Source organism: Sciurus carolinensis, chromosome 16 (assembly GCF_902686445.1).
Source record: "Sciurus carolinensis chromosome 16, mSciCar1.2, whole genome shotgun sequence".
NCBI lineage: Eukaryota > Metazoa > Chordata > Mammalia > Rodentia > Sciuridae > Sciurus > Sciurus carolinensis.
Window position 1 is genome coordinate 11,582,131 of NC_062228.1, and position 24,324 is coordinate 11,606,454.

Consider the following 24,324-nt stretch of genomic DNA (forward strand, 5'->3'; position numbering starts at 1 on the left):
CCACCGGGTCAATATTATCCAGCACAAAGACACAGGCATTGAACCTCCTCTCAGGGTTCCACAGCCTTTTACTTGAACTCCAGGCCTCCCCATACTCAGTCCAGGTTCTCAGCGTTTCCTGGCCCCAACCAAGCAACGGACCTGGCACTGGTGAGTACTCTGCCTTGTTCCTGAGTGCATTTTGGGAAGGTGGGGAACAGTGTGGGACCAGCATAACAGAAGGAAAGAGGGACCTTAGCTCTGAGCCACCTAGAAAGGGGCTCCACGGAGCCAGGACACCTTCAAGCTGGAGGTTGGCAGCAGGAGCCTCCAAGGAGGAAGCCCCAAGGAGGCGCGTCAGAGCTTTGAGTGCAGGCATCCCAGACGCGGGGGTGGTGGCCTCCTGAAGACGCACGCGTGAGAAACAGCCGTCCCACAGGCTGATTGGAAGGACGCTGTCCCGGCGAGCGGTGGTGGCCGCGGTTTCACTTTAGGAGGGAACCGGAAAGCCTGTCGCCACCAGCCACTTGTGGAGTCCAGCACCACCAGCTGGAGCGCAGAGCGGGCCACACGCGGGAAGGAGGCGCAGAGAACTGGAGACGGGGTGGCGTCCGCACACTCCTCCCAGGGGGCAGAAGGCAGTCCTCGGAGAAGCGGGACGGAGGGAGGGAGGAGCGGCCTTTCTGAAATAGTGCACCGGACAGGCTGGACGCACGCCCCTCGGAAGGACGAGGGCGAACCCAGGTGGGTCCCCGGGCGCGCGCGGCGATACCTGGGCGTTGATGGGAAGCCCGGGGCTGGAGGTAGGGGCCGAGCCACCGGCGGGTTTCCTGGAACTCCGGACCGCGTTGGTTTCGTTTCCTCCCCTCTGACCCGGAGTTGTCCACCTCTCTCCCGCCCAAGCAGGACGCAGAGGAGCGGTGGGATCGCGGAGCGGCAGGGGCTCGGCGGCCGGGCTCGGAACTGTCCAAGCCGCCCTGGACAGGCAACCTCGGGCGGTCACCAGGACAGCTTCCAGGACAGCTGATTTCGGTCCTTAGGATGAATGCCCCCTTCCTATGCTGGGGTCCATTTTAAGCAACACAGAAGTGACCTGATGGAAGGCAGGCAGGGAGGGAAGGAGAGAGGGAAGAAGGAAGAAAGAGAAGGAGAGAGGGAGGGAGGGAGGGAAAGAGGGAAGGAAGGAAGGAGGGAGGGAAAGGACAGGAAGGAAGGAGGAGACGCCTAGCTGCCCCAACTGGGCTGGGCCTGGGCGGGGTGGTCTTCCCGCTCTTCTGGGCTCCTGGACTCAGCGCTCGCCCAGAATCCAGAAGTCTGAGGACCCCGGCGAGCACCAGCTCCTCAGAGGTGACCAGAGGACCTAAGAACCTCAGGCAGGGCGAATACTGCAGGGAAATGTGACCTCCAGGCCTCAGAAGCAGAGTGACTTCTGTGACAGGCCCAGGACCAACCCATGTGCCCGCATTACTCCCTGGCTGAGATGACCCAAAACACCCAGCCCCAGGGTTCTACGCAGGTCCTCTCAGGCAGACGAACCCACCGAGCCCATACGCACAGGAAGAATCACTGAATGATTGCTGTTTGACAACAGGCACCACGGTGGCTCCTGTTGGCTGCATGCCTTGGTGTGATTTTCGCGTTTCGGTGACCAAGAAAGTTTATCACGTTGACCTTTACAGACCCGGCAGGGTAACAGCCCAAACAGGAGTTTCTGTTCCTGAAGTTGCCAGAAGAGGGCTTTCCTGAGGAACTGGAGCCAACTGGGCAGATGCTTGCGGCAACCAGCTTGTTTAAGCTCCGCCCTAGATGAGTGCCTGGAACTCATCAGAAACATCTGCGGGGATGAGGCACTGAAGAATCTCTTGCACACCAGGGGCCAAGACCAAGTATTTGTCTGCAACAAGCACAGGATTCTTTTCTCTGAGTGGCCCACACCCAGTGGAAGAAAGTGTAGTTCGTCCAAAATGGAGCATTTCCTTCCATCCAAGAGATTTCTGAATTCATCATGGTGAGAAGGGCCTCCTTCATCTCTCTTCCTTTAGCAAAGCAGAAATTCAGAAGAGATCCCTTTGAAAGACTTACCTCTGCCTTTAAACTCCTCAGAGAGAGCCCAGAAAGCCAGCTTCTACCCTCCACCTCTCTGCCTCCCTTCTAAATATAAATGAAAAACCACAGAACCCTGATCCTCAGTCTTGGGATGAATTCTACATCACCCTCCAACTGCAGACTGAACCAATAACCTTCTGTATCATTTAAGTCAATTTGATCATGTTTGCTCTATTTGCAACTAAAAACAACTGGATTTAGTAATGAATCGATGATAATGATTATGACAAATCTCTTTATTCACCTGTAACATGCTGAGGGCTTTGGAACCACTAGCTCACCATGGTTATTTCCATTTAACTGATGAAGATACTGAAGTTCAGGGAGGTTGCAAATGAGTTCTCAAAGTACTTTAAAATAAAGTTAATTGCAATAACTGAATGGGATAGGTAGGTTAAATTATCACCATTTTAAAGATCAGATAACAGCTTGGAGAAGAAAATTGACTTAAATACCTGGATCTAGCTTTAAAGCATGAATAAGGCACTATTAAAAGTGAAACCAGGACTGGGAATATAGCTCAGTTGATAGAGTGCTTGCCTTAAATGCATAAGGGCCTGGGTTCAATCTCCAGCACCACAAAAAAAAAAAAAATAAAATAAAATAAAAAAGAAGTGAAGCCAAATAAACAAGCAGTAGGCACACTCTTGTTCTTATTGCCTTAGTTGTGATTTGTTGACAACTTTGATGACAGGATAGGACACTCCTGAAAAGACTCATGGATCTCCGGCAATCCAGCTGCTTCCCAGTTGCTAAGCAGATGTCCCCAATGCCATTTCTTGGGACTTGTGAGGGCAAGAGGCTTTACTCCTCTGTTCCACCAGAGGCAGAAGCAGGTGTGAAGTGTTGCTCAGACAATTGGATTCCAGCTTCCTAGCTCCACGTTCCAGCGGTCTTGCTGAGCCTCATCAGAAAACTGTTTCTCAGCAGTAAGCAATCAGGAAGGATAATGGGAAATAGTCCACTCATGCAAGTGATCATTTAAGTAATAAATTTTGTAAGAAATGTACTGGCATGGTATGAAAAAAACCGGCACAAACAAAGAAACAGGGAGAAGTGTTTTATTTCTGGTTGGGAAGATTAAAATGGACAAACCTGGCAGCCCTTTCTACATATAAACCAAATGTAAGATACTGCCAATAAAACTCCCAGTGATAGGCTTTGATATTGAAACCAAATGACCCACAAGTTCATTTGAAATGGGAAATTGGTACAAATAACCAAGATTAAAAAATAATCTAAAAATAAATAAATAAATAGTAGTCTTGAAACTCTAAAAAGTAATAATAAAGAGACTCACCTATAAGATATTTAAATATACTAAAAACTGACTGGAGCTGCTCACTGTGGTGCTTGCCCATAATCCCAGCAGCTCGGGAGGCTGAGACAATTCAAAGCCAGCCTCAGCAATGGTGAAGTGCTAAGCAACTCGGTGAGACCCTGTCTCTAAATGAAATACAAAACCCCGCTGGGATGTGGCGTCTTGGTTGAGCACCCCTGAGTTCAATCTTCAATATCCCCCAAAAGAAAACTGGCTAGGGGTGTAGCTCAGTGGGCAAGCACATGTTAGCATGCGTGAGGCCCTGAATTAATTAATTAAATTAGTTAAAACTAATGAATTAGCATTAATGAATTAGTTAATTAAATTAGTTAAAACTAAAAACTGCAGTAACTAAAATTTTTTAGGGTCTACTAAATATATGATAGGGATGTCAAAGCAATGAAAGGTAGTATAAATGTATGTGTACTTTGACTTAGAAATTTGAATTTCTAGGAACTTACACTGAAGAAAAGCTTGTATATCTGTAGAGACATGAACACTAGGAAGTTCATTGCAGTGTTATTTATGTTAAACTGAGAACTTTAAGAATATGATCATAGATTACTTGTAGTAGAACAATGAGGAAAATAATTTCTAATTTTTTTTTAAATTGGGGATTGAACCCAGGGGCGTTTTACTACCAAGTTACATCCCCATTCCTTTTCATTGTTTTTATTTTGAGGCAGAGTCTCACTAAATTGCTTAGGGCCTCACTAAATGTAGGAGACTGGCCTCAAACTTACCATCCTCCTGCCTCAGCCTCCCAGGATGCTGGGATTACAGATGTGCACTACCGCACCTGGCAATAATTACTAACTTTAAAAGTGAAATACTCTTAAACTGGTAGTACTGGAGTTGTGAAATAAGTCTACTTCATTCTCCCTAAAAAAAGAAGGAAAAAAAAAAGCTGACCTGTATCAGTTGCCATTATGACTGTGTGTTTGCAGCCTTTCTCTTACAGGGCTACAGTGAATGATTGTACTCTTGATTCTCAAAAATGGAGAAGTGAAAGATAAACTAGATAGTCACATTTCAAGGAAGTGGAAAGAAGCGTCTTTCTTTGTGCAGTGAAGACTGTTCCTAGCTCAGATCACTCCACGTTTGAGTTGCCTGCCTGGCCCCTAAATACTTCCGCAGGTTTTATTAGTTGGAATAGGCTCCACTGATAAAATAAATAGACCCCAAAATATAATGCTCACATGCAATAGAAGCTTGGTCCTCACTTACTTCACAGACCATAGCAGATATTCCGGGTCTATAGGCAGCTTTCTTCCGAGCCTTTATTCAGGAACCCAGGATCATCCCTTCTTGGGGATCCTTCCCCAGTTCTTTGGGCAGTATCCTCCTGAGCATCCAGCTGGCAGAGGGAGAGAGTGTGTTGGGAAGGCAAAACCTGCTTCAGTCCAAAGTAGCACAGGATTCATTCGGTCACACACCATTGTTGAGAACGGGTCACATGGCCCCATGGAGCCCCAAGGAAGGCTGGGAGCTGTAGTCTTAGCTGGACGGACGCTCCCCAGTTCCAACTGCTATGATGGAAGGGCAGAATAGATTTTGGTGGGCAGCAAGCCACTTCTACCTTACATGAAAATGTTAGGAGATGACTTCAAGCACTGAAATCACAGAGTCTCTCAACTCTCCCTTAACAGAGTGGTAAATATGTAGGAGAGACTGGACTTCAGTGGGTTCCTTCTGCTTCTTCCAGGTATGGATAAATTGGGGCAGATCATCTCCTTAGGCCAGCTCATCTACAAACAGTGTGAAGAGATGAAATACTGCCAGAAACAGTGCCAGCGTCTAGGGAACCGTGTCCACAGCCTGCTGCAGCCTCTGAAGATGCTCCAGGCCCAAGGAAAGAGGAAACTGGCCCCTGAGATAATGACTGCCCTGAACCATTTCGAAGCTGCCCTGGAGGAAGCTAAAAGGCAGATAGACAAGTTCAGCAGTAAATCCAATATCTGGAAGTTCCTGAAGGCAGGTGATAACAAGATACTCTTCAAAGAAGTGAATGATAAGCTGAAAGATGTCTGGCAGGAGCTCTCCCTTCAACTTCAGGTTGATCAGCTTATTTCAAGGGCCAACCAAAGAGCATCCTGGGCACAGGAAAATCAGCAGGATGCAGAGGAAGACAGACAAGTCTTCCAAAGGATTAGAAGGGGTAAGATGGGGTTTTTTGTTTTGTTTTTGCAGTTGGGGGGAGAGTGAAATTGGAGGCATTTTAGTCTCACTTTGATTTACCAAATGGAGCAGAAAGGATGAGCAAAGTTTAAGCAGTTGTGTATTCTTCTGGCTAGGAAATCCTAACATCTCTGGGCCCAGATGTGGTGGGGGCTGGTGAAATGGGGGTTAGCCAGTATGCAGCAGTGAGATGGTGCGGAAGAGTCCCCTGTGCCTCCCCACTCTTTCTTTGATGTGCTACCTGGAATTCCAGAGGCTCACTCCTCTCAGACTCTCTTCCAGGACTCTCAGTTAAGATACAAATTGTCCAGGAAGAAGTAGTAAATATTTAACTAAGCAAATACAAATTCGGTATAGTGTGCCTAGCCCTATTCTAAGAATTAGGGTTAGAGCACAGAGCAAAATTGACAATCTCTGCCCTCTTGGAATATAAAGTCTGCCAGTAGAGAGCTAAGTAAGCTATTTTATCAGAATGCAATAAAGAAAAACATGAAGTAAGTCTGATGTGTTGGCTCATGCCTGTAATCCCAGTATCTCGGGTGGCTGAGACAAAAAGATGGCGAGTTCCAGGCCAGCCTGGGCAGCTTAGCAAGACCTTGTCTCAAAGAAAAGACAAAAAGGCCAGGGATAGTTAGGCATTGTGGTGCATGTGTGTAATCCCAGCAACTTGGGAGGCTGAGACAGGTTGGAGGCTAGCCTCAGCGAATTAGCAAGGCCCTAAGCAACTTAGTGAGATACTGTAAAGGTTAACTGGGGTCCAGCTATAAGGCTTAAGCACAGGGCTAATGAAGAGGCAAGCACACAGGATGGTGAAGAGCAAGAAGTGGCTCCCGTGGGAAAGCCAGTCCAGTTTATTATCTATTCCAGGGTCATATCAAGTTACCTAGGTTACATAGTAGTTAGCTTAGCTTTGTGCATGTGCAGATCACATAACTTGCTTGCTCATCAGAGTTCACTACTACCAAAGGTTATTATAACAAGATATTGTCTCCAGGCCTCAAGGACAGAGGAGTTGCAGAGCATATCTAAGCCATTCAAACAGAGTGCCTTTTGTCCTAAGGAGTATGCTCAACTTGAAGGACTTTCACTCCTCTGTACATTGACTTGAAATCCCTACAACACAGGTTGGAGGCTAGCCTCAGCAAATTAGCAAGGCCCTAAGCAACTTGTTGAGATACTGTCTCAAAATAAATAAAATAAAAAGGTTTGGGGGTGTAGCTTAATGGTAAGGTGTACCTGAGTTTAATCCCCAGTACCAAAAAGAAAAAAGAAGGGAAACCATGGACATAGCCCTGTGGTAGAGTACCCCTGGGTTTAATCCCCAATACTGAGGGGAAAAAAATAAATAAAACTTAAAAATAAAATGGGGTTATGAGATATAAAGTGACAATGAACGTAGAAAGAGTGGTCAGGGTGATGGGATAATATTTGAATGGACACCTTAAATAAGGAGAAGGAGTTAGTCATACAGAGATGTGGGGGAAGAGCAATTTGGGTAGAGGAGACAACACACATAAAGGTCCTGGGGTAGGAATAGACATAGCATGGATAGCCAGATAGATAATGGCAAGGAATCGCCAGAAGGCCAGATGCCTTTGGTGTAGTAGGTAAGGGAGAGAAAGTAGTACCACATCAAAATGGGGATGTAAAACAGAAAATACAGGAACCAGGAAAGGAAAGGCCATGTAGTCATGAGAAGAGATTAAATTTTATTCTAAGGGTCACAGGAAACTAGTGAATGCTAATCCTTTAACATGGACCTGTCATGAATTGATTTGTAGTGTAAGAAAATCACTCAGGGCACCACATGGCAAATGGACAAGAAATTCATTGAGGGGTGTATTACTCAATTACTGCAATTAAAAATGCTGTACAATAAATCCCATAAAACTCAGAGGCTTCAAGAAATCGTTATGCAATAGCTAGATTGTGGAATCAACCTAGATGCCCTTCAACAGATGAATGGATAAAGAAACTCTGGTATATATACACAATGGAATACTATTCAGCCATAAAGAAGAATAATATTATGGCATTTGCAAATAAATGGATGGAATTGGAGAATATCATGCTAAGTGAAATAAGCCAATCTCAAAAAACCAAAGGCTGAATGTGTTCCCTGATAAGTGGAGAATGTTATATAATGGGAGTGGAGAGGTGGGGAGTGAGAGAAGAATGGGGGAACTTTAGAATATGTAAAAGGAAATGAGAGGGAGGGGGATTTGAAAAATGGTGGAATGAGACAGACATCATTTCCCTATGTACATGTATGATTACACGAATGGTATGAATCTACATCGTGTACAACCATAGAAATGAAATGATGTACCCGATTTGTGTACAATGAATCAAAATGCAGTCTGTAAAAAATTAAAAGATAAAAAAATAGTAATAAAAAGAAATAGTTATGGTCAGGCATAGTAGTGCATGCCTGTAATCCCAGTGGCTCAGGAGGCTGAGGCAGGAGGATCATGAGTTCAAAGCCAGCCTCAGCAACTTAGTGAGGCCCTAAGCAACTCAGTGAGAGTCTGTCTCTAAATAAAATATTTAAAAGGGCTGGGAATGTGGCTCAGAGGTTAAGCATCCCTGGGTTCAACTCCTGGTACCAAAAAAAAGAAAGAAAGAAAGAAAAAGAAATAGTTATGAATGCCTATGCTCATGGGTCTGTAGATCTGTTGCAGTTTTCCTAATCTCAGGTGGACTTGGCTGTTCTTGGCTTCAGGCACCAAATCCAATTTGAATCTGTTCGGTGCCTCTCATTCTGCATGAACAGTGAGTAACAGGAGAATGTTCTTCTCATGGCAGAATTGCAAGAAGGAAACCTCAACTTAGTTAGCACATTTTACGCTTCTACTTACATCAAACCCAAGCAAAGTCATGGTCAAATCCAACCTGGAGACGGGGAAGTAGTTTCCCCGCTCTGATGCTACAGCAAGGGTGTGGATGAATACTACGCTGGGACTGAAGAATTAGGACCAGTAACCCAACCTACCCTATGGGTCAGATTGGAAGTGTGGGTCAGTTAGAAGCCCAGTTCAGAGACTTGGCAAGAGATGCAGCAGCTTGAACTAGGGTGGCTCTGGTTGCACTTGGTGGAGGACAAGGCCCTGAAGGGATTAGATGTGGGAGATGGCAGTGGAACCCGGGCCACCAGAAGAAGGAAGAGAGAGAAGGCCTGGGAACAAATGAGGCCTCATTACATTTGCACAGATCCTAGTGACATGAATTCCAAACCCTTCCCTCTGCTAAGGACTGTGTGCAGAGAAAGAGAGCGAGGGGGAAAAGTACACATGGGTGAACCTGCTAGGTGCTCAAACCCAGAGGAGTAGCAAGCCATTCCCAGGGAAGTCAGCAGGAGACCCCAAGCAGGACAATCCTAGGACCTGAGGCCGAAGAGGGTCCTTCTCTGAAATGAGGGAAACTGTTCTCCCAGCTGAACGCCTGCTATCAGGACAAGTAGTGACTGGGGTGGGTGGGGATGCAGAGAGGCTGCCTGGCTGGAGAGCAGGCTTGGCTCTGGTCTTCCTAGTCATCAGTGAGTGTGGATCGGCATCAGTGAGTGTGGAGACACAGGAGAGTCATAGTGTGGAGGATAGGACTTACTTCCAGCTCTTGTCTTTAAATGTTTTTCTGTGTAATATGTCCACATAGTACAAAATTCAAAAGGTGCAAAAAGGACCCAGCATGAGAAGTAAATCTCCCTCTCTCCGTGACCTTAAGGAGCCCTGTTGGCCTCCCCAGACACAATCTCACAATCTACCGGTTTCTTGATTAGCTTTCCAGAGAAGTAAGTGCAACATATTTTGTGGTTGTTGATACACAATCAGCAGCATACTAAGTACACGGTCTTGATTCTTTTCTCATTGAGTAATCTTGAATATTCTTCCATAGAGATATCCACAGAGTTCTCCAGTAGATACCTAGTATACATGGACCAGGTATATTTAAGCAGCTCCCTAATTTCTTTTTTGTGCTGGGGACTGAATCCAGGAGTGCCTTATCACTGAGCTACATCTCCAGGCCTTTTTATATTTTTTATTTTGAGACAGGTTTTCACTAAATTGCTTAGGATCTTGCTAAGTTGCTCAGGCTGGCCTCAAACTTGCAATCCTCCTGCCTCAGCCTCCCAAACTGCTAGGATTACAGGAACCCATGGAACCTGGCAGCAGCTTCCTATTGATTGACATGTAAATTGTATTCAATTCTTCAGTATTATAAATAGTCTTGATCATCTTTGTATATACTTTAGGATAACTTTAGGAGATACTCCCTTTAGTGGAATTATTAGGTCTCTATGCCAGGTCAAAGACTATAGGCATTTAAAAAAATTTTTGGTACTGGGGATTGAACCCAGGGCCTTGTGCTTGCAAGGCAAGCACAGTACCAACTGAGCCCCGGCATTTTGAATTTTGATAGAGGTTGTTAGATTACCCTCTACAGAAGTTATACAAATGTCACTCCTACCAACAATGGATGAGATTGTCTCTTTTTCCATAGTTTATATGAGTATCTATGAGTATATGCTTTAGGATAGATTAGACCATGCTGTGGTTGAAAGACAACAGCAGCATCTCAGTATCTTACAGAAACAAGTCTATTTCTCATTCTCTGGCAAAGTCCGCAAGACCTGGCTGTCCTCCTTTGGGGACACGTTCAGCAATATGACACTTCCATGTTGGCACAGACTTCCCACTGCCAGAGCAGCCAGGTGGGAACCCACTGGGAGGTGGCACAGGTCTCTTTCACTTCCTCTTTTGACCACAGCAATTCACACAGCCAGACCTCAAGGCACTTCCTGCGTTCTTTGAAGTAGCAAGCTGAGTGTTGGTGAGCAGTAGTATTTCCTACCACAATGACTATGATAGGTAGAAACTTGATAGTTTTATGGCATTTTGGTTTTGAGTAACATATTTTTTTTTTAATTAGAACTGGTATTGTTGAATATTTGTTGCAGAAAATGAAAATATAGAAGCTTCGCTGAGGCGGTTGGAAATCAACACAGAAGAAATCAAGGAAACCTTAAGGCAGTGTAAGTTGTCACGAGCCTTGTTATAACCAGCTGCTCCCAAACTAGAAGCCACCTGTTTACTAAGAATTCCAGCCTCCCCCGCCCCTGTCCCGCTCCATTTTCTGTGCTGGATGGCTGGAAGCAGCCCACAGGTTTTGGGGTGAGGTCGCAGCTAGCACAGGCTTCTGTCCCTTTGGTGGCTTCCTGACCAGCGAGAAATCTCCCAATTCCTGTCCAAATGCTAAAAACTTCCTCTGTGAATCGCATGCATCTTAATCAGCCACCACCTACTGTAGCAAGTACCTGAGGTGATCAATTAAGAGGTTTCTTTTGACTCACACTTTGGAGGTTTCAGTCCATGGTCAATTTGGCCCCATTGTTTTTGAGCAAAGCAGCACATCATTGTGGGAACACGTGGCAGAGAAAAAGGTCTCGCCTCATGGACAAGTAGAAAAAGATAGAGGAAGGGACCAGGGTCCCACAGTCACCTTTGGGCCATGCCCCCAATGACCTAAAGACCCTCCACTAGCCCCACCTCCTGAAGTTTCTGCCTCCCCAAATCTCCACCCTGGGGACCAATCCTTTAACACATGGGCCTTTGGGGAACATTCCAGGTCCAAACTGTAGCAGCCTCAAAGCTTCAATTCACTTGCTGAATGTCCAAGATGAAATTAAAGTCAAATTTAAGGTGCTCATTCATTCTTCATTCATTCATTCATTCATTCATTCATTCAGTAAAACAATGAGAATGTGCTTCATGCTGGAGGCTGTGCACAGATGAAGCTCAGATGCGATGAAGGACATTGCCTTCAGGGAGCTCGTGGCTTAGTGAAGGAGGAGGGTTGACAAAAGAGACGGTGAACACATGACAGCAGTGTCGTTACTGAGCTTGAACTATGTCTCTAACTATTAGACCTGAAATGATTAGATACGATGCCAGGTACCCCAGTGTCCAGCTGAATGGCAGTAGGAGGAGGGAGAACTCCAGGATGAGAGAGACCAGAGTTAAGCCTGGAAAGACAGGCAGGATGGAAGAGGAGGGCAAGAAAGTACAAGTCACGTCTCTACTAACCCTGCAGCTGGGTCTCTACCAGTTATTCAAAGGCAGAGGAATTTCTCCCGTGTGTGGAATCAATCAGAGGCTCCAGTCAGGGCCAACCCTGGCTCCTGGTGTAGCGGTCCCCACTCATGTCACAACTGTGCCACTTCCCGTAGGATACCTTCCTTAGCTCATTGGTTCTTCATCTTCTGTCCCAGTGCTGATGAGTCTGAATTCATCAAAACCCATGCAGGAGTTCCCACAGGAGCAAATCAAGGAGATTGAGAAGAAACAGCTTTCAGGATCCCCTTGGATCCTACTGAGGGAAAACGAATTCAGTACACTCTATAAAGGAAAGTATCATGAATCTCCAGTGACCATAAAAGTATTCAACAAACCCCAGGCCAGAAGCATTGGGTAAGTTGTTCTCTATGATTCTCTCTTACTCCCCAAGGAGAGAGATGTATTGTCCCCATTTCTAGATGGGAAAATGGGGCCCAAAAAGGTAAAATGACCTGCCCTCTACCACAGGAACAGAGTCTAAACATAGGTCCATTGCCACCTCAATTCTAGAACCTTCTTTTATTTGTGGATTTTTGTATTTTTGTAAACTATGTTTCCTTTCAATCCCTTTTTTCAGTTCTCTATCCCCTCTACAGACAGTAATTCTAGTGTTTATTTGTATGTGTTCTTGTAAAATGTGTGCTTTTATAATTATGTTATGCATTTATGATATTTATAAATTATAATATGACAGATCAGTTGCCTCCTTTTCTGAGTTTGTTCACTCAGTGTCATAGAATATGAAGTCCTTTCATAGTGACTGGTATTCATGGTATCAGTTCACACTTTTTTTTAAACTGCTTTTGAAAACTTTTGTATAACTTTATTTTACTTTTTATGTGGTGCTGAGGATCAAACCCAGGGCCTCATGCATACTAGGTGAGCATACTACCACTGAGCCACAACCCCAGCCCTCAGTTCCCTTTTCGACTATTTTTATTTTATAAATTTTTTGAACTAGAAAAAACTTTATTTTCATTTGGTCTGAGTTTGGGGAGGCCTCCAGCATGGTTAAAAATCTGTCTTGAGGGCTGGGGGTGTAGCTCAGTGGTAAAGCACTTGCCTAGCCCATGTGAGGCACTGGGTTTGATCCTCAGCACCACATTTAAAAAAAAAAAAAAAAAAAAAAGCTATCTAGAGTCTAGAGAGAGAGACTCAGATCAAAGCTCTAGTGCCAGGAGATGCAAAGGAACCCCATCAAAGGCCACTGGGCTCCAGAACCACATTTTGACTATTTTTTTCCAATAATGGAATTCAGTCTGCTTCCAACTATCCTCCACCAAAAATAATGACACCATAAATATCCCTTTTTGAATCTGAAAATTTCCTTCTGGAAAAGGAATTGATAGATCACAGGGTATGCATTCATTCAGTTGACTAAGTACAACCAGGTAACTCTTCAGAATGGAATGGGTATGCCCACATTCCCAGCAGGAATGCATGAGAGCTCCTATATTACAAATCTCCACCAACCAACCTGTGGTGTTATCCAGCTCTTCATTTGCTTCTCTTTCTTTCTTTCTTTCTTTTTTTTTTTTTTTTTTTTCCTGTATTGGAGATTGAACCCAGAGTTGCTCTACCACTAAGCTCCATCCCCAGTCCTTTTTATTTTTGCTTTTGAGACAGGCTTTCACTAAGTTGCCTAGGCTGGCCTCACACTTGCAATCCTGCTGCCTCAGTCTCCTGAGTTGCCAGGTTTATAGGCTTGTGCCACCATGCCCAGCAAAAATACTTAATTTTGATGACATTCAAAAGTACAACTGTACAATATTGTCTTGTACATCATGACATGTACAATACATGTACAGCATGACACGTACATGTTCAATATTGTCATGTACAGTTTTCATTGTCATTCCTAAGAAATCTTTGATTGACTAAAGATCACAAAGATTTACCCTGTTTTCTTCTAAGAGTTTTATAGTTTGGGATCTTACCTTTAAGTCCAGGATGTATTTCAAGATAATTTTGGTGGGTTGTGTGGGATAATCATTCAACTTCATTTGTCTCAGAATCATTTTGTGAAAAGATTGTTCTTTCTCCATTGAATGGTCTTGGCACCCTTGTCAAAAATCAGCTGACCACTGGAGTGGGGATGTAGCTCAGTAGTAGAGCTTGTCTAGTACACTTAAAGTCTTAGGTTCAATCCCCAGCACACCAAACAATTGCTCATAGGCTTATGAGTTCACTTCTGGATTCTCCATTCTCTTCCATTGATTTCAATGTGTGTCCTTATGCTAAAATGGCACTGTCGATTACTGTAGATTTGTAGTAAGTTTTGAAATTAGGAAGTATGAATCCTCTAACTTTGTTCTTTGTCAGTTTTGTCTTGCTGGGTGCAATGGCACACACCTGTAGTCACAGAAGCTTGAGAGGCTGAGGCAGGAAAATGGCAAGTTCAATGCCAGCCTCAGCAATATCAAGGTGCTAAGCAACTCGGTGAGACCCTGTCTCTAAATATAAAACAAAATAGGGCTGGGGATGTGGTTCAGTGGTCAAGTGCCCCTGAGTTATATCCCCAGTACCAAGAGAAAAAAAAAAAGATTGTCTTGACTCTTACAGGTTCTTTCCATTTCCATCTGAATTTTAGGATCAGTTTGTTAGTATGACAAGGCATAATGCTGCACGCCTATGATCCCAGGAACTTGGGAGGATAAGGCAGGAAGATCACAAGTTCAAGGCCAGCCTGAGCAACTTGGCAGGACCCTGACTCAGAGGAAAAAATAAAATGGTCTGGGAATGTAACTTGACAGCAAAATACCCTTGGGTTCAATCCCTAGTACCAACAAACACACAACCCAAAACAAATTAGCTAGGATCTTGATAGGCATTAAATCTGTAGATCAATTTAATATGATTAAATTTTCTGAACCATGAACATGAAAAAAAGATCATCTTACCAACTTATTTTGCCAAAAGAAAAGGAAAAAATGAGGAATTTCATTGAAACTGTAGGTCGATTTGCGGAGTGTCACCATCTTAGTCATACTAAATCTTCCCATCCAAGAACATGGGATGTCTTTCCATTTATTTAAATCTTTTTAAATTTCTTTGAACAATGTTTTAGATATAAAACTTTCAGGCTATGACATTTGGATTTCTTTTGTTAATTATTCTGAAGTATTTTGTTCCCTTTATGCTATTGTAAATGAAATTGTTTCCTTAATTTCGTTTTCAGATTGTTTATTGCTACACATGAAAATACAGCTGATTTTTGTAGGCTTTGGACCTGCCCTGATTTCCTGATAGACCTTGGACAAGTGCCCTTTTCTCTTTGAGTCTCTTAGTGTGAATGAGCCAGCTGGATTGACCTGGTGCTTCTAATAATCCAATAATCCTTGTGTGTGTGTGTGTGTATGAGTGCGCGTGTGTGGGTGCGCGCGCGCGCGCGTGTGTGTGTGTGTGTGCGCTTTACTGGGAATTGACCTAGAAGTGCTTTACCACTGAGCTACATCCCCGGTCTTTTTATCTTTTTATTTTTTATTTTGAGACAGGGTCTCCCTAAGTTGCTGAGGCTGACCTCAAACTTATAAGGTCTGGGGATAAGACTTAGTGGTAGAGCACACCTGAGTTCAAACCTCAGTAAAAGAAAAAAAACAAAAATTAAAAAAACCTTGTCATCTTAGTTTGCCCAGTAAAACCTTATGAGTCATAAAAATACAATTATATCAGACGGTTTGAAATACCAATTAGCAAGTCCCATTATTCTTTTTTTTTAATCTTTATTTTACTTATTTATATGCGGTGCTGAGTATCTAACCCAGGGCCTCACACATGCTAGACAAGCCCCCCATTATTCTGTTCACAAGCAAAATAGAGACTAATTCTGCTGCCAAGTTCCTCCAATGATTTATATATGCTGGCATCAGCAACCGAACTCATTACAACACCCATTTCCCTGGTGTTGTAACCCCACAAGGGATGCTGATGATACCGCACCCCCGACCCTGGCCCCACATGCACACTACACTTATTCTCTCCAAGTGAGTCTCCAGTTCTGAAGTTCTCATTTCTCTTTCCACTCTCATAGAATGGTGAGGCATACTTTCAATAATGAGATCAGAACAATGAAGAAATTTGATTCCCCCAACACCCTGCGTATATTTGGGATTTGCATTGATGAAACAGGTAAAGGGATTTCTGGGCTTGGTCTGGCTTTTGGGAGCCTGGATTGTACCTTCTGTGTTCTAATGTGTTGCATTATTTTTAAGGACAGCTGAGAGGGTGGGATCTACACCATGTGATTATTTTCAATGTTAATTGTGGGGGGTTTCAAGATGCATGCTCCCATCTTCTTTCAGGAGAGGAGGGCTTTAGCTCAAGTACTGGTTTGTGCTGTGTGGCCATGGCTCCTCTTGCCAGTGCACTGGGAACCCAAGGGGTGCTTGTTCAGCTGCTGGCCTGGGTGATGGATACATTTTGTTGCTATAAAACATTATGAAGTTGCATGACTCAAGCAAAGAATCCACCCTTAGTCATCATTAGTGTAGACCAAATCTAAAAACTCAATTAATCCTCCCTCATGGGTCAGGTTCTTTATTTTTTACTGTGGCTGAGTTTTGTCTCATAGCATGGTCTCTCACTGTTCATGTTTTACTGTGGCTGCCTAGAGAAAGGACAGAGCAGCTCCCGTCTTATCCCTTCTGGAAGTTTCTCCACAGCCTCAGGCCAACCTGATTTCAAAACAGAATCCCAATGTGAAGGATTTCAGTGATACTTATTCCCGTGGGTGATGGCTGAGGTGACTGATTCACCCTTTGTGTGAGGGCTCGGGCATCTCGAGCCTATGACCAGAGACCTGGTCTTCTTCTCTGGGTTCTCCTCACCAGCCCCCTTGCATATGTGCATTATTCCTTCTACGCATACATACTAAGTGCCACACCAACAAAACACATTTCCAGCCCCTTGTGACTTACAGTTGGCTGGGGCAGACATATCTCAAATGACTACTCAAATGTAGAATTTTGGCCTGCCAGAGAGTATGAAGAGGAGGGAATTCTGGAGGCATCTGACCCATTCAAGGTCAGGGAGCAGTGTGTGAGGTGGGGTGTGGGGTTGGGGGAGACATGGGGCTCACAGCAGACCTGAATGTGTCCCCATGCAGAGAAGGGGAAACATTGTTTGCAGGTAGCAGGAGCTCTGAGTGGCTTTCATAGCGTCTGTTTCCTCTCCTTCAGTGAGTCCGCCTCAGTTCTCCATCATCACGGAGTACTGTGAACTGGGGACCCTGCGGGAGCTGTTGGATAAGAAAAAGGACCTCTCCTTCGGTGTGCGCATCTTCCTAGCCCTGGGGGCAGCCAAAGGCTTGTACAGGTACCAGAGCGGGTGAGAGGGTGCTCGGAAAGAACTGGTCGAGTCTGTCCGACTAATAATCTCAGAGGTGATGGGAGAACAGGCTGGATGCCCCCGCTAGACTCCCTCCATCCTGTTTCATTGTTGACTCTAATGTTGGCGCCTTAGGTCGTGGGACAACAGGAGGCATGACTCAGTGGACACCAGCTCCCAGAATTGCAGGTTAAATTCGGTTTTTCTTTGTGGTGCTCAGAAGTGAACCCAAGGATGCTCTACCCCTGGGCTTCATTCCCAGATCTTTTTATTTATCTGTTTGTTTATTTTAAATTTTGAGACAGGGTCTCTCTAAGTTGCCCAGGCTGACCTCAAACTTGGGATCTACCTGCCTCAGCCTCCTGCATAGCACGGATTAGAGACATAAACCACCCACCCAGCTGCAGGTTGAATTTAATGTCCAGGCTGCTCTTGTTGAGTTGAACAGGCCCTATTCTTTTTTTTTTTTTTTTTTTTTTTTTTTTAGTTGTCAATGGACCTTTATTTTATTTTATTTATTTATTTATATGTGGTGCTGAGGATCAAACCCAGGGCCTCACACATGCCAGGCAAGTGCTCTACCACTGAGCCACAACCCCACCCCTCAACAGGCCCTATTCTTAAGACTGCCAGATATAGCAAATAAAAATACATGTGTCCAGTTATATTTGAATTTCAGATGATTTTACATATAATGAACATTTATTTAGTACATCTAAATATTGTATGGGACATACACTAAATTTCAGATGAAAAAAATATTTTTCTTTAGCATAACTGTGTAATATTGGCGTAGCTTTGTATTTTAAAAACTCAAATTGAACTGGGTGTCTTGTATTTTCTCTGGTAACTGTACCTACTCTCATGCAGAGTCTATGTGGTTCCTTTAGTGTATAGGTACCCCAAAGTCAGTCACTCATATGCCACCTGGATGGTTTTTACCATATGCACAATACCATCAGTAATATTTAGTTAACAATTTTCTTTAAATGGACTCACTTTTGGGCTGGGGGTGTAGCTCAGTGGTAGAGCCTTTGCCAAGACATACAAAGCACTGATTTTTATCGGCAGTACCACAAAAAAGAAGATGAAGAAGAAGAAGTGTAAATGGACTTACTTTTTAAAAAATCTAAATCTGAGTGTGGCATTGCTCACCTGTCATCCCAGCAACTTGAGAGACTGAGGCAAGAGGATCAAGTTTGAGGCCAGCCAGCCAACTTAGCAAGACCCTGTCTCAAAATAAAAAGGTTTGGGGATGTAGCTCAGTGGTACATCCCCAGTACCCCAAAACAAAACAAAACAAAGTAAAAAAACTTAAAATTAAAAAAGAACACTTTCTATTACTACCATAAATCAAAAACCAGTATCACTTGCCACAAGTAAGTGACCACAAATGAAACCAAAGGCTGTAATTAAATTCTGGCTGGATGAAGCTGTCTTGCTAAAAGCTCCATGATTCAGACCCATATCCTCTATCCAAAGGAGGTCACCGCTGACCTAGAGAGGGGTTAAGGACACCCAAAAACCAAACAGACTGTTTCCTTGATGTATCCAGAAAGAGTGCAAAAAATTGAAAGGAGGAAAATTTTTCTCCCTATGTAACCTTGCATGCCACTATATCCCATACCTTTGGAAATACTGTCTTAGCTATTTATTTGAAATCATAGTTGTTTTTTTTTTCCTCAATTCCCAAAACCTAGTGGGTTTTATGCAAGGGAATTTCAGATGTTGCAAGGGGTGCCATTAGAGTCACATCCAAATGCTTTCTGATCTTCTTTGCCAGCTCTGTAGTCTCATTCTATACTTGTCATGCTTTGCTGCTAAAAGCCCAAGGCTGCTATGACTATCTGTGGGTCCGAGAGTCCTTTCACCCTTGTATGTATGTGGTGCTGGGGATTGAGCCCAAGGCTTTACACATGCTAGGCAAGTGCTCTACCACTAAGCTACATTCCCAGACTTTTTGTTTTGTTTTGTTTTTCTTGAGACGGTGTCTTACTAAGATGCTGAGGCTGACTTCAAACTTACAATCCTCCTCCCTCAGCCTCCTGAGTCACTGGGACTGTAGGTGTGTGCCACCAAACCCAGCTCCCGTCACTCTGATAGATAACTGAAAGTGCCCAGGAGTTTGATAACCAGCCATCCCAACCCATAGCCATTGACTGACTGGTGTGAGTACGAAAGTCCAGCTTCTTTGACTCCTGTGGGACAAACCCTGAGGTGTACTTATGATCCAGAGGCAGGCTGAGCTGGGGCTGCATCTGAAATCATACAGGTTTCTTGATTTCTTCTTCCCTATCCTGCTCCCTCCACTCCCTCACCAGTTTCTCCTGGGAGCACCTTCTTAATAAACCACTAGTCCCCAAATCCTTAGCTCCTAACCTACCTCTGAGAGAACCTAAGACAGACACTATGACATCTGCTCAGCTGGAACACAGGGACTCTGTGAATCCAAAGCACTTGTCTGTAAGTTGGTGGGAACCCCAACTTCACATTCTGTCATAGTCCTCAGCCTAGTGCAGCCACCTAGCCCTACCTCTGAGTCCTTTGATCTTCCCGCACTCCCTGCAAAGCACCATCCTTCTCCACCTAAAGTGACCCTGGTGCTGGAGTGCACGCCCTCCGCAGAGCTGTCACACCTGCCTGTCCAGTGCATCTCAGCTCTGCTGTATACTGACAGCACACGTCGTCCAATCCCACCTCTCCAGGGTTCTCTGGGCTACCCCCGGATTTTTACCAGTGAGGCAGTGGACAGCCTCATTATCCTGGTAGTGACTGTCTCTGCAAAGGTCATTAATGCTCCCTGTCTTTGGTTGTGTCAGTCTACACCATTCGGAAGCACCTGAACTCCATAGAAATATCAGCAGCTCGAGTTTCCTGGTAACAGAGGGCTACCAAGTGAAGGTGAGCACACCTTTTGTGGTTCCTTTGGGTGAGTCAAACCTGCATGTCTGATGTTAGGAGAGGGTTGCAAGCATCTCAGAAAGACCGTGCTAGCTTGTTTCTCTCCTCAATCTTATTTATGTATGTATCTGTTTATTTATTCATTGCAGTGCTGGGGATTGAACCAATGACCTCATGTATGTTAGGCTGTCTCCTTAATTTATTTAACTTAATTAATTTAATTTATTTATCTTGGCACTAGGGATTGAACCCAATGGTGCTTAACCACTGAACCACATCCCCAACTCTTTTTATTTTTTATTTTTATTTATTTTTTTTGGGGGGGGTGCTGGGGATCGAACCCAGGCCTTGTGCTTACAAGACAAGCACTCTACCGACTGAGCTATCTCCTCAGCCCTTATTTTTTATTTTGAGACAGGGTCTTGCTAAGTTGCCCAGGATCTTGCTAAGTTGCTCAGGGCCTTGCTAAGTTACTGAGGCTGGCCTCAAACTTGCAATCCTTCTGCTTCAGCCTCCTGAGTTACTGAGGTTACAGGCATGTGCCACCAAACTGGGCTTATTTTATTTTTTAACCATGTAGATCATGGGATTTTATTTTGTTTTTCCCATCTTTCTATTGGTGCTTTACATTAAATGTAATAGCAAAATTCATTTTAAAATATTCATATATGCACACTCTTTCATTTTAGAAAAGAGCTGAAATCCCCCCTGGCAGTACAGCCCTCTGTGTGACCACTGCAGAACAGACTCAACCCTTACTTCCTATTTCAATGCTTGCCTTACCTCACCTCCCACTTAGCAGGGATAAACCAAGGGTCATTTCTCTTTAGATGTCTGGACACCACCACTTCTATGCCCCTACAACACTCACAAGGGCACCTTCTTGGGTTCCACTACTCCAAACTCACAAGACTATCATGGACCACACTTGACATTCAGAGTCATTGCAGGAAGCACAGTTGGTCAACAATGTCCAACCCTTCTTTCTTGTAGGAGTCCTCCAACCCAGTTGTCTAGGAGATATTGTCTTTGTCTTACTGAATATGGGGCCATCTAAACCTAGAAGTCCAATAATCTGAAGGAGTAAATACTCTCTTAAGACAATTCTGTAGACAAACCTTCCAAGGTACCTGCAAGGGACAAGCCAGTTCCCAATTATAAGAGTTGCACAACATGTCTATCAACTATTTATAGTCCCCTTATTGACCAACACCCATCCAAAAGCAATGTGCCACTCAGCAGTCTTTTTTTATTGTCAGAATGTTTTTATCATCAGGAGCATAAGTGACAATCTATCTTTATCAGGTTTTCAGGGGAATAAGAGCTGAAAAGTTAACTGAAAGTTCCACCATGGTAGATTTTGCTCAGAGGAGGAAAGGATTCTGTTAACTCATTGTCTACAGTTCCCAAATGCTAAAAGAATATTTTGTCATCCAAAGGCAGTCATCTTTCTTTGAGGCTTATGAGTGCAAAGGACAGCCCTGATTCAACAGAAGACAAGTCCTTTCTGCTCTTTTACATACCTTTCTTCCTCCCAAAGCACTGTGTCCCACCCTCTCATGGTCCTCATCCTTCCTGACTGTAACATGTGCTATTCAACCTTTTACCTGTAGTATCTAGCATGGTGCTGGATGACAAATGATACTGTGCCCAGCAGACATGTGAGCAAGTCTAGGGTCTTATCTGTTTCCTGGTCTTGCCCCTAGATTCGAGTACCTGGCTGACTTTGGGACTGGTAGCCTTCTGCACACCAATGGTGCTAATGGCAGATGTGCATGGAACAAGAACTTACGCTCCCAGTAATCATTCTGTGACTTCTTTAAGAATAGCACATGACCATGCAGGGTCGATGAAGATAACTCACTCTTGTCACCTAAAAAGCCAAAGGAACAGGCTGACCACCCTATGTGGGCAGAGAGAACAGAGGGGATCCCCTGGCATTTTTTCATCTGCTTCTGGAGAAAGCGAACCATGTGGTAGCTCAGTGCCCCCGTCTCTATCCTCGCTGAGAGAAGCTGAGTCCTCAGCCAAGAAGGCCCTGTATCTAACATCATTTAATTAGCATTATCTTTAACTTTCCAAGTCTTACAGGTGCTTTATAACTTATCTCAAATAATCCTCACTGCCATCATGCCCACATTATAGAGAAAAAATCCCTATGTGCTTTTCTTGGTTCCTACATTATTATAAACTCAACCTTGATTCTAGCCAGTATAGTAGCCACACAGTCAGAGGACACCATTGGAAATAAATCCCCAAGAAAAAAACATTCCCCAACAATTAAATGTCACACCACCCCTCTATCTTGTACCCCTCCACCCAAGATCTTTTTCTCTCTGTCTCTAATACATCTCTCTAGCTTGCAGGATTTGAACTGAGTAAAACACAAACTTCCATCAGTCGGGAAACTACAGGGAATAAAGCAGAGAGAGTCAATTCTACAGCATATGTCTCACCTCAGGGACTAGAAAATGTATACCATAAATATGACATCAAAGCTGAAATATACAGGTATGCTCATATTTTGCAGATTTTAACTCGTATGAACAGAACAGCAAAGTCTAAGTCAAACTCCTCTGAGGATCATCCTATTCTGTTGAATGGAGTTGGGTGGTAATCAGAAAATTCACTGAGTTTCCTGTAAATGGCTGGGGACAGTCATGGGAAAAGGAACGTACAGTGTTTAGTTTCTTGGTTTTCTTTTAGCTTTGGAATCGTCCTCTGGGAAATTGCCACAGGGAAGATCCCATTTGAAGGTGAGGAACATAAGGGCTGTTGGTGTTGGAACTGGGTCCCCTTACAGGGAACTAGAAATTCCCCATCAGGTTATCCTGAGCACTACTTTTTCAACTGTGGGAACTGCCTGGGCCGGTGAATGGAAGCTCTTCTTTTTTCCATTTTTTTTTTAATGGTGCTAGGTATTGAACCCAGGGCCTTTGTGCATGTGAGGCAAGCATTCTACCAACTGAGCTATATCCCCAGCCATATTTTCCATATTTGAAGTTCCTGCTTCTAATGCCAGCTCTCTGCATCCAGAGAGATATGTGTATGAGTACCAGAACAACTTTTTAGGCCTCCTATCATTTTCATTCCAGGCTACAATTCTAAGATGATTCACCGGCAGGTGACTGTGGATCGGCAGCAGGAGCCCCTGGGTGAAGACTGCCCCTCAGAGCTGCAGGAGATCATTGATGAGTGCAGGGCCTATGAGCCCTCCAGGCGGCCCTCTGTTGAAGGTAGGGTTCTCTCTGGTGTAAACAGCATAAGCTACATGCTTACTTCACATTTGTGAAAGATTTCATTTTCACAAACTCCAAGAAAGTAATTACCATCCAAGGGTAATTGTGTCCACCAGGGGACATTTGTCAAGGTCTGGAGGCGTTTTTAGATGTCACAACTCAGGGGAGGTAGGGTGGAGTGTGCCTTGGCATCTAATGGATAGAAGTTATTCCAGTAAGGGAACTTGCTATCACAAAGGCTTAAGTGCAGATGAAGGTTCCTGCCCCAACCAGACCAGGGGAATGCAGTTTCTACACTACTGTGCAATGTAGACATAATACCTTTGTTTCTAGCTTGACTCTGAGTTCCCTGATTTTGTCTCACTTTCTGTTCATTCATTCACAGGAATCTTAGAGAAACTGTCTACCTTTACTGAATTGGGTACAGAAACCTAAACCAAGGAGTTCCTGAACAAGAAGCTGGGAGAGGCAAAACTAGACATCTCTCTCCTCATACTCTTTGGCATCAAGTTATTTTGGGGTGGGCTGGGGAGATAGCTCAGTCAGTAGAGTGCTTGCCTTGCAAGCACAAGGTCCTGGGTTCGATCCCCAGCACTGCAAAAAAAAAAAAAAAAAAAGTTATTTTGGGGTGCAAAGAGGCAGTACTTCTCTATTACAAATAGAAACTATTTGTAATTCCGATCATATAGGACACATCCCACTCCCAATGGCATTTCCAAAAGTATGCTTCTGACTATAGCTATGGATGATCTGCAAAACTTGATAGATGATTTTCTATGTATATGCATCTTAGCAATGTGACTTTGCAGCTCCTTCCATTGAGAACTGGAATCTACTTCCCCACTATTTGAATCTGGGATGTCATTGTGACTTGATTTCCTAGATAGAATGTGGATGAGGTGACAGTATACAAGTTCCAAAATTAGGCTTCAAGAGGCCTTACAAGTGTCCACTCCCTTTCTTGGAACCCTACCCAGCCATGAAATTGGGCTAGGAAGCTGGATGATGGGAGGATCACATGGTGAACAGACAAGCTGTCACTGCCGAGATCATATTAAACCAGTCTGGAAACTGACCCAGTTATATGAATAAGCCCAGACAAGACAAAAACCACCCAACTGAGCCCAACTCAGATTTACCATTCACAAAATCATGAGCTAAATAA

The 24,324-nt window shown here is 44.1% G+C and overlaps 1 protein-coding gene across 3 annotated transcripts; it reads left to right on the plus strand.

The window, feature by feature from the left end:
- The first annotated feature begins 3 nt into the window (after positions 1–3).
- Positions 4–23,829, plus strand: Mlkl (mixed lineage kinase domain like pseudokinase). Of its 3 annotated transcripts, none has more exons than XM_047529964.1 (11): positions 4–150; positions 5,112–5,564; positions 10,539–10,613; positions 11,850–12,048; positions 15,725–15,822; positions 16,872–17,007; positions 19,839–19,920; positions 22,280–22,431; positions 22,627–22,676; positions 23,016–23,156; positions 23,545–23,829. In XM_047529964.1, exons 2-11 carry the CDS (start codon positions 5,114–5,116, stop codon positions 23,592–23,594), a joined length of 1,434 nt encoding a protein of 477 aa, XP_047385920.1. In that variant the 5' UTR covers positions 4–150; positions 5,112–5,113; the 3' UTR covers positions 23,595–23,829. The 3 variants fall into 3 exon arrangements, with proteins under 3 accessions (XP_047385920.1, XP_047385919.1, XP_047385921.1); XM_047529963.1 differs by lacking the exon at positions 4–150 and adding an exon at positions 407–723; XM_047529965.1 differs by lacking the exon at positions 4–150 and adding an exon at positions 2,705–3,014.
- The last annotated feature ends 495 nt before the right edge of the window (positions 23,830–24,324 follow it).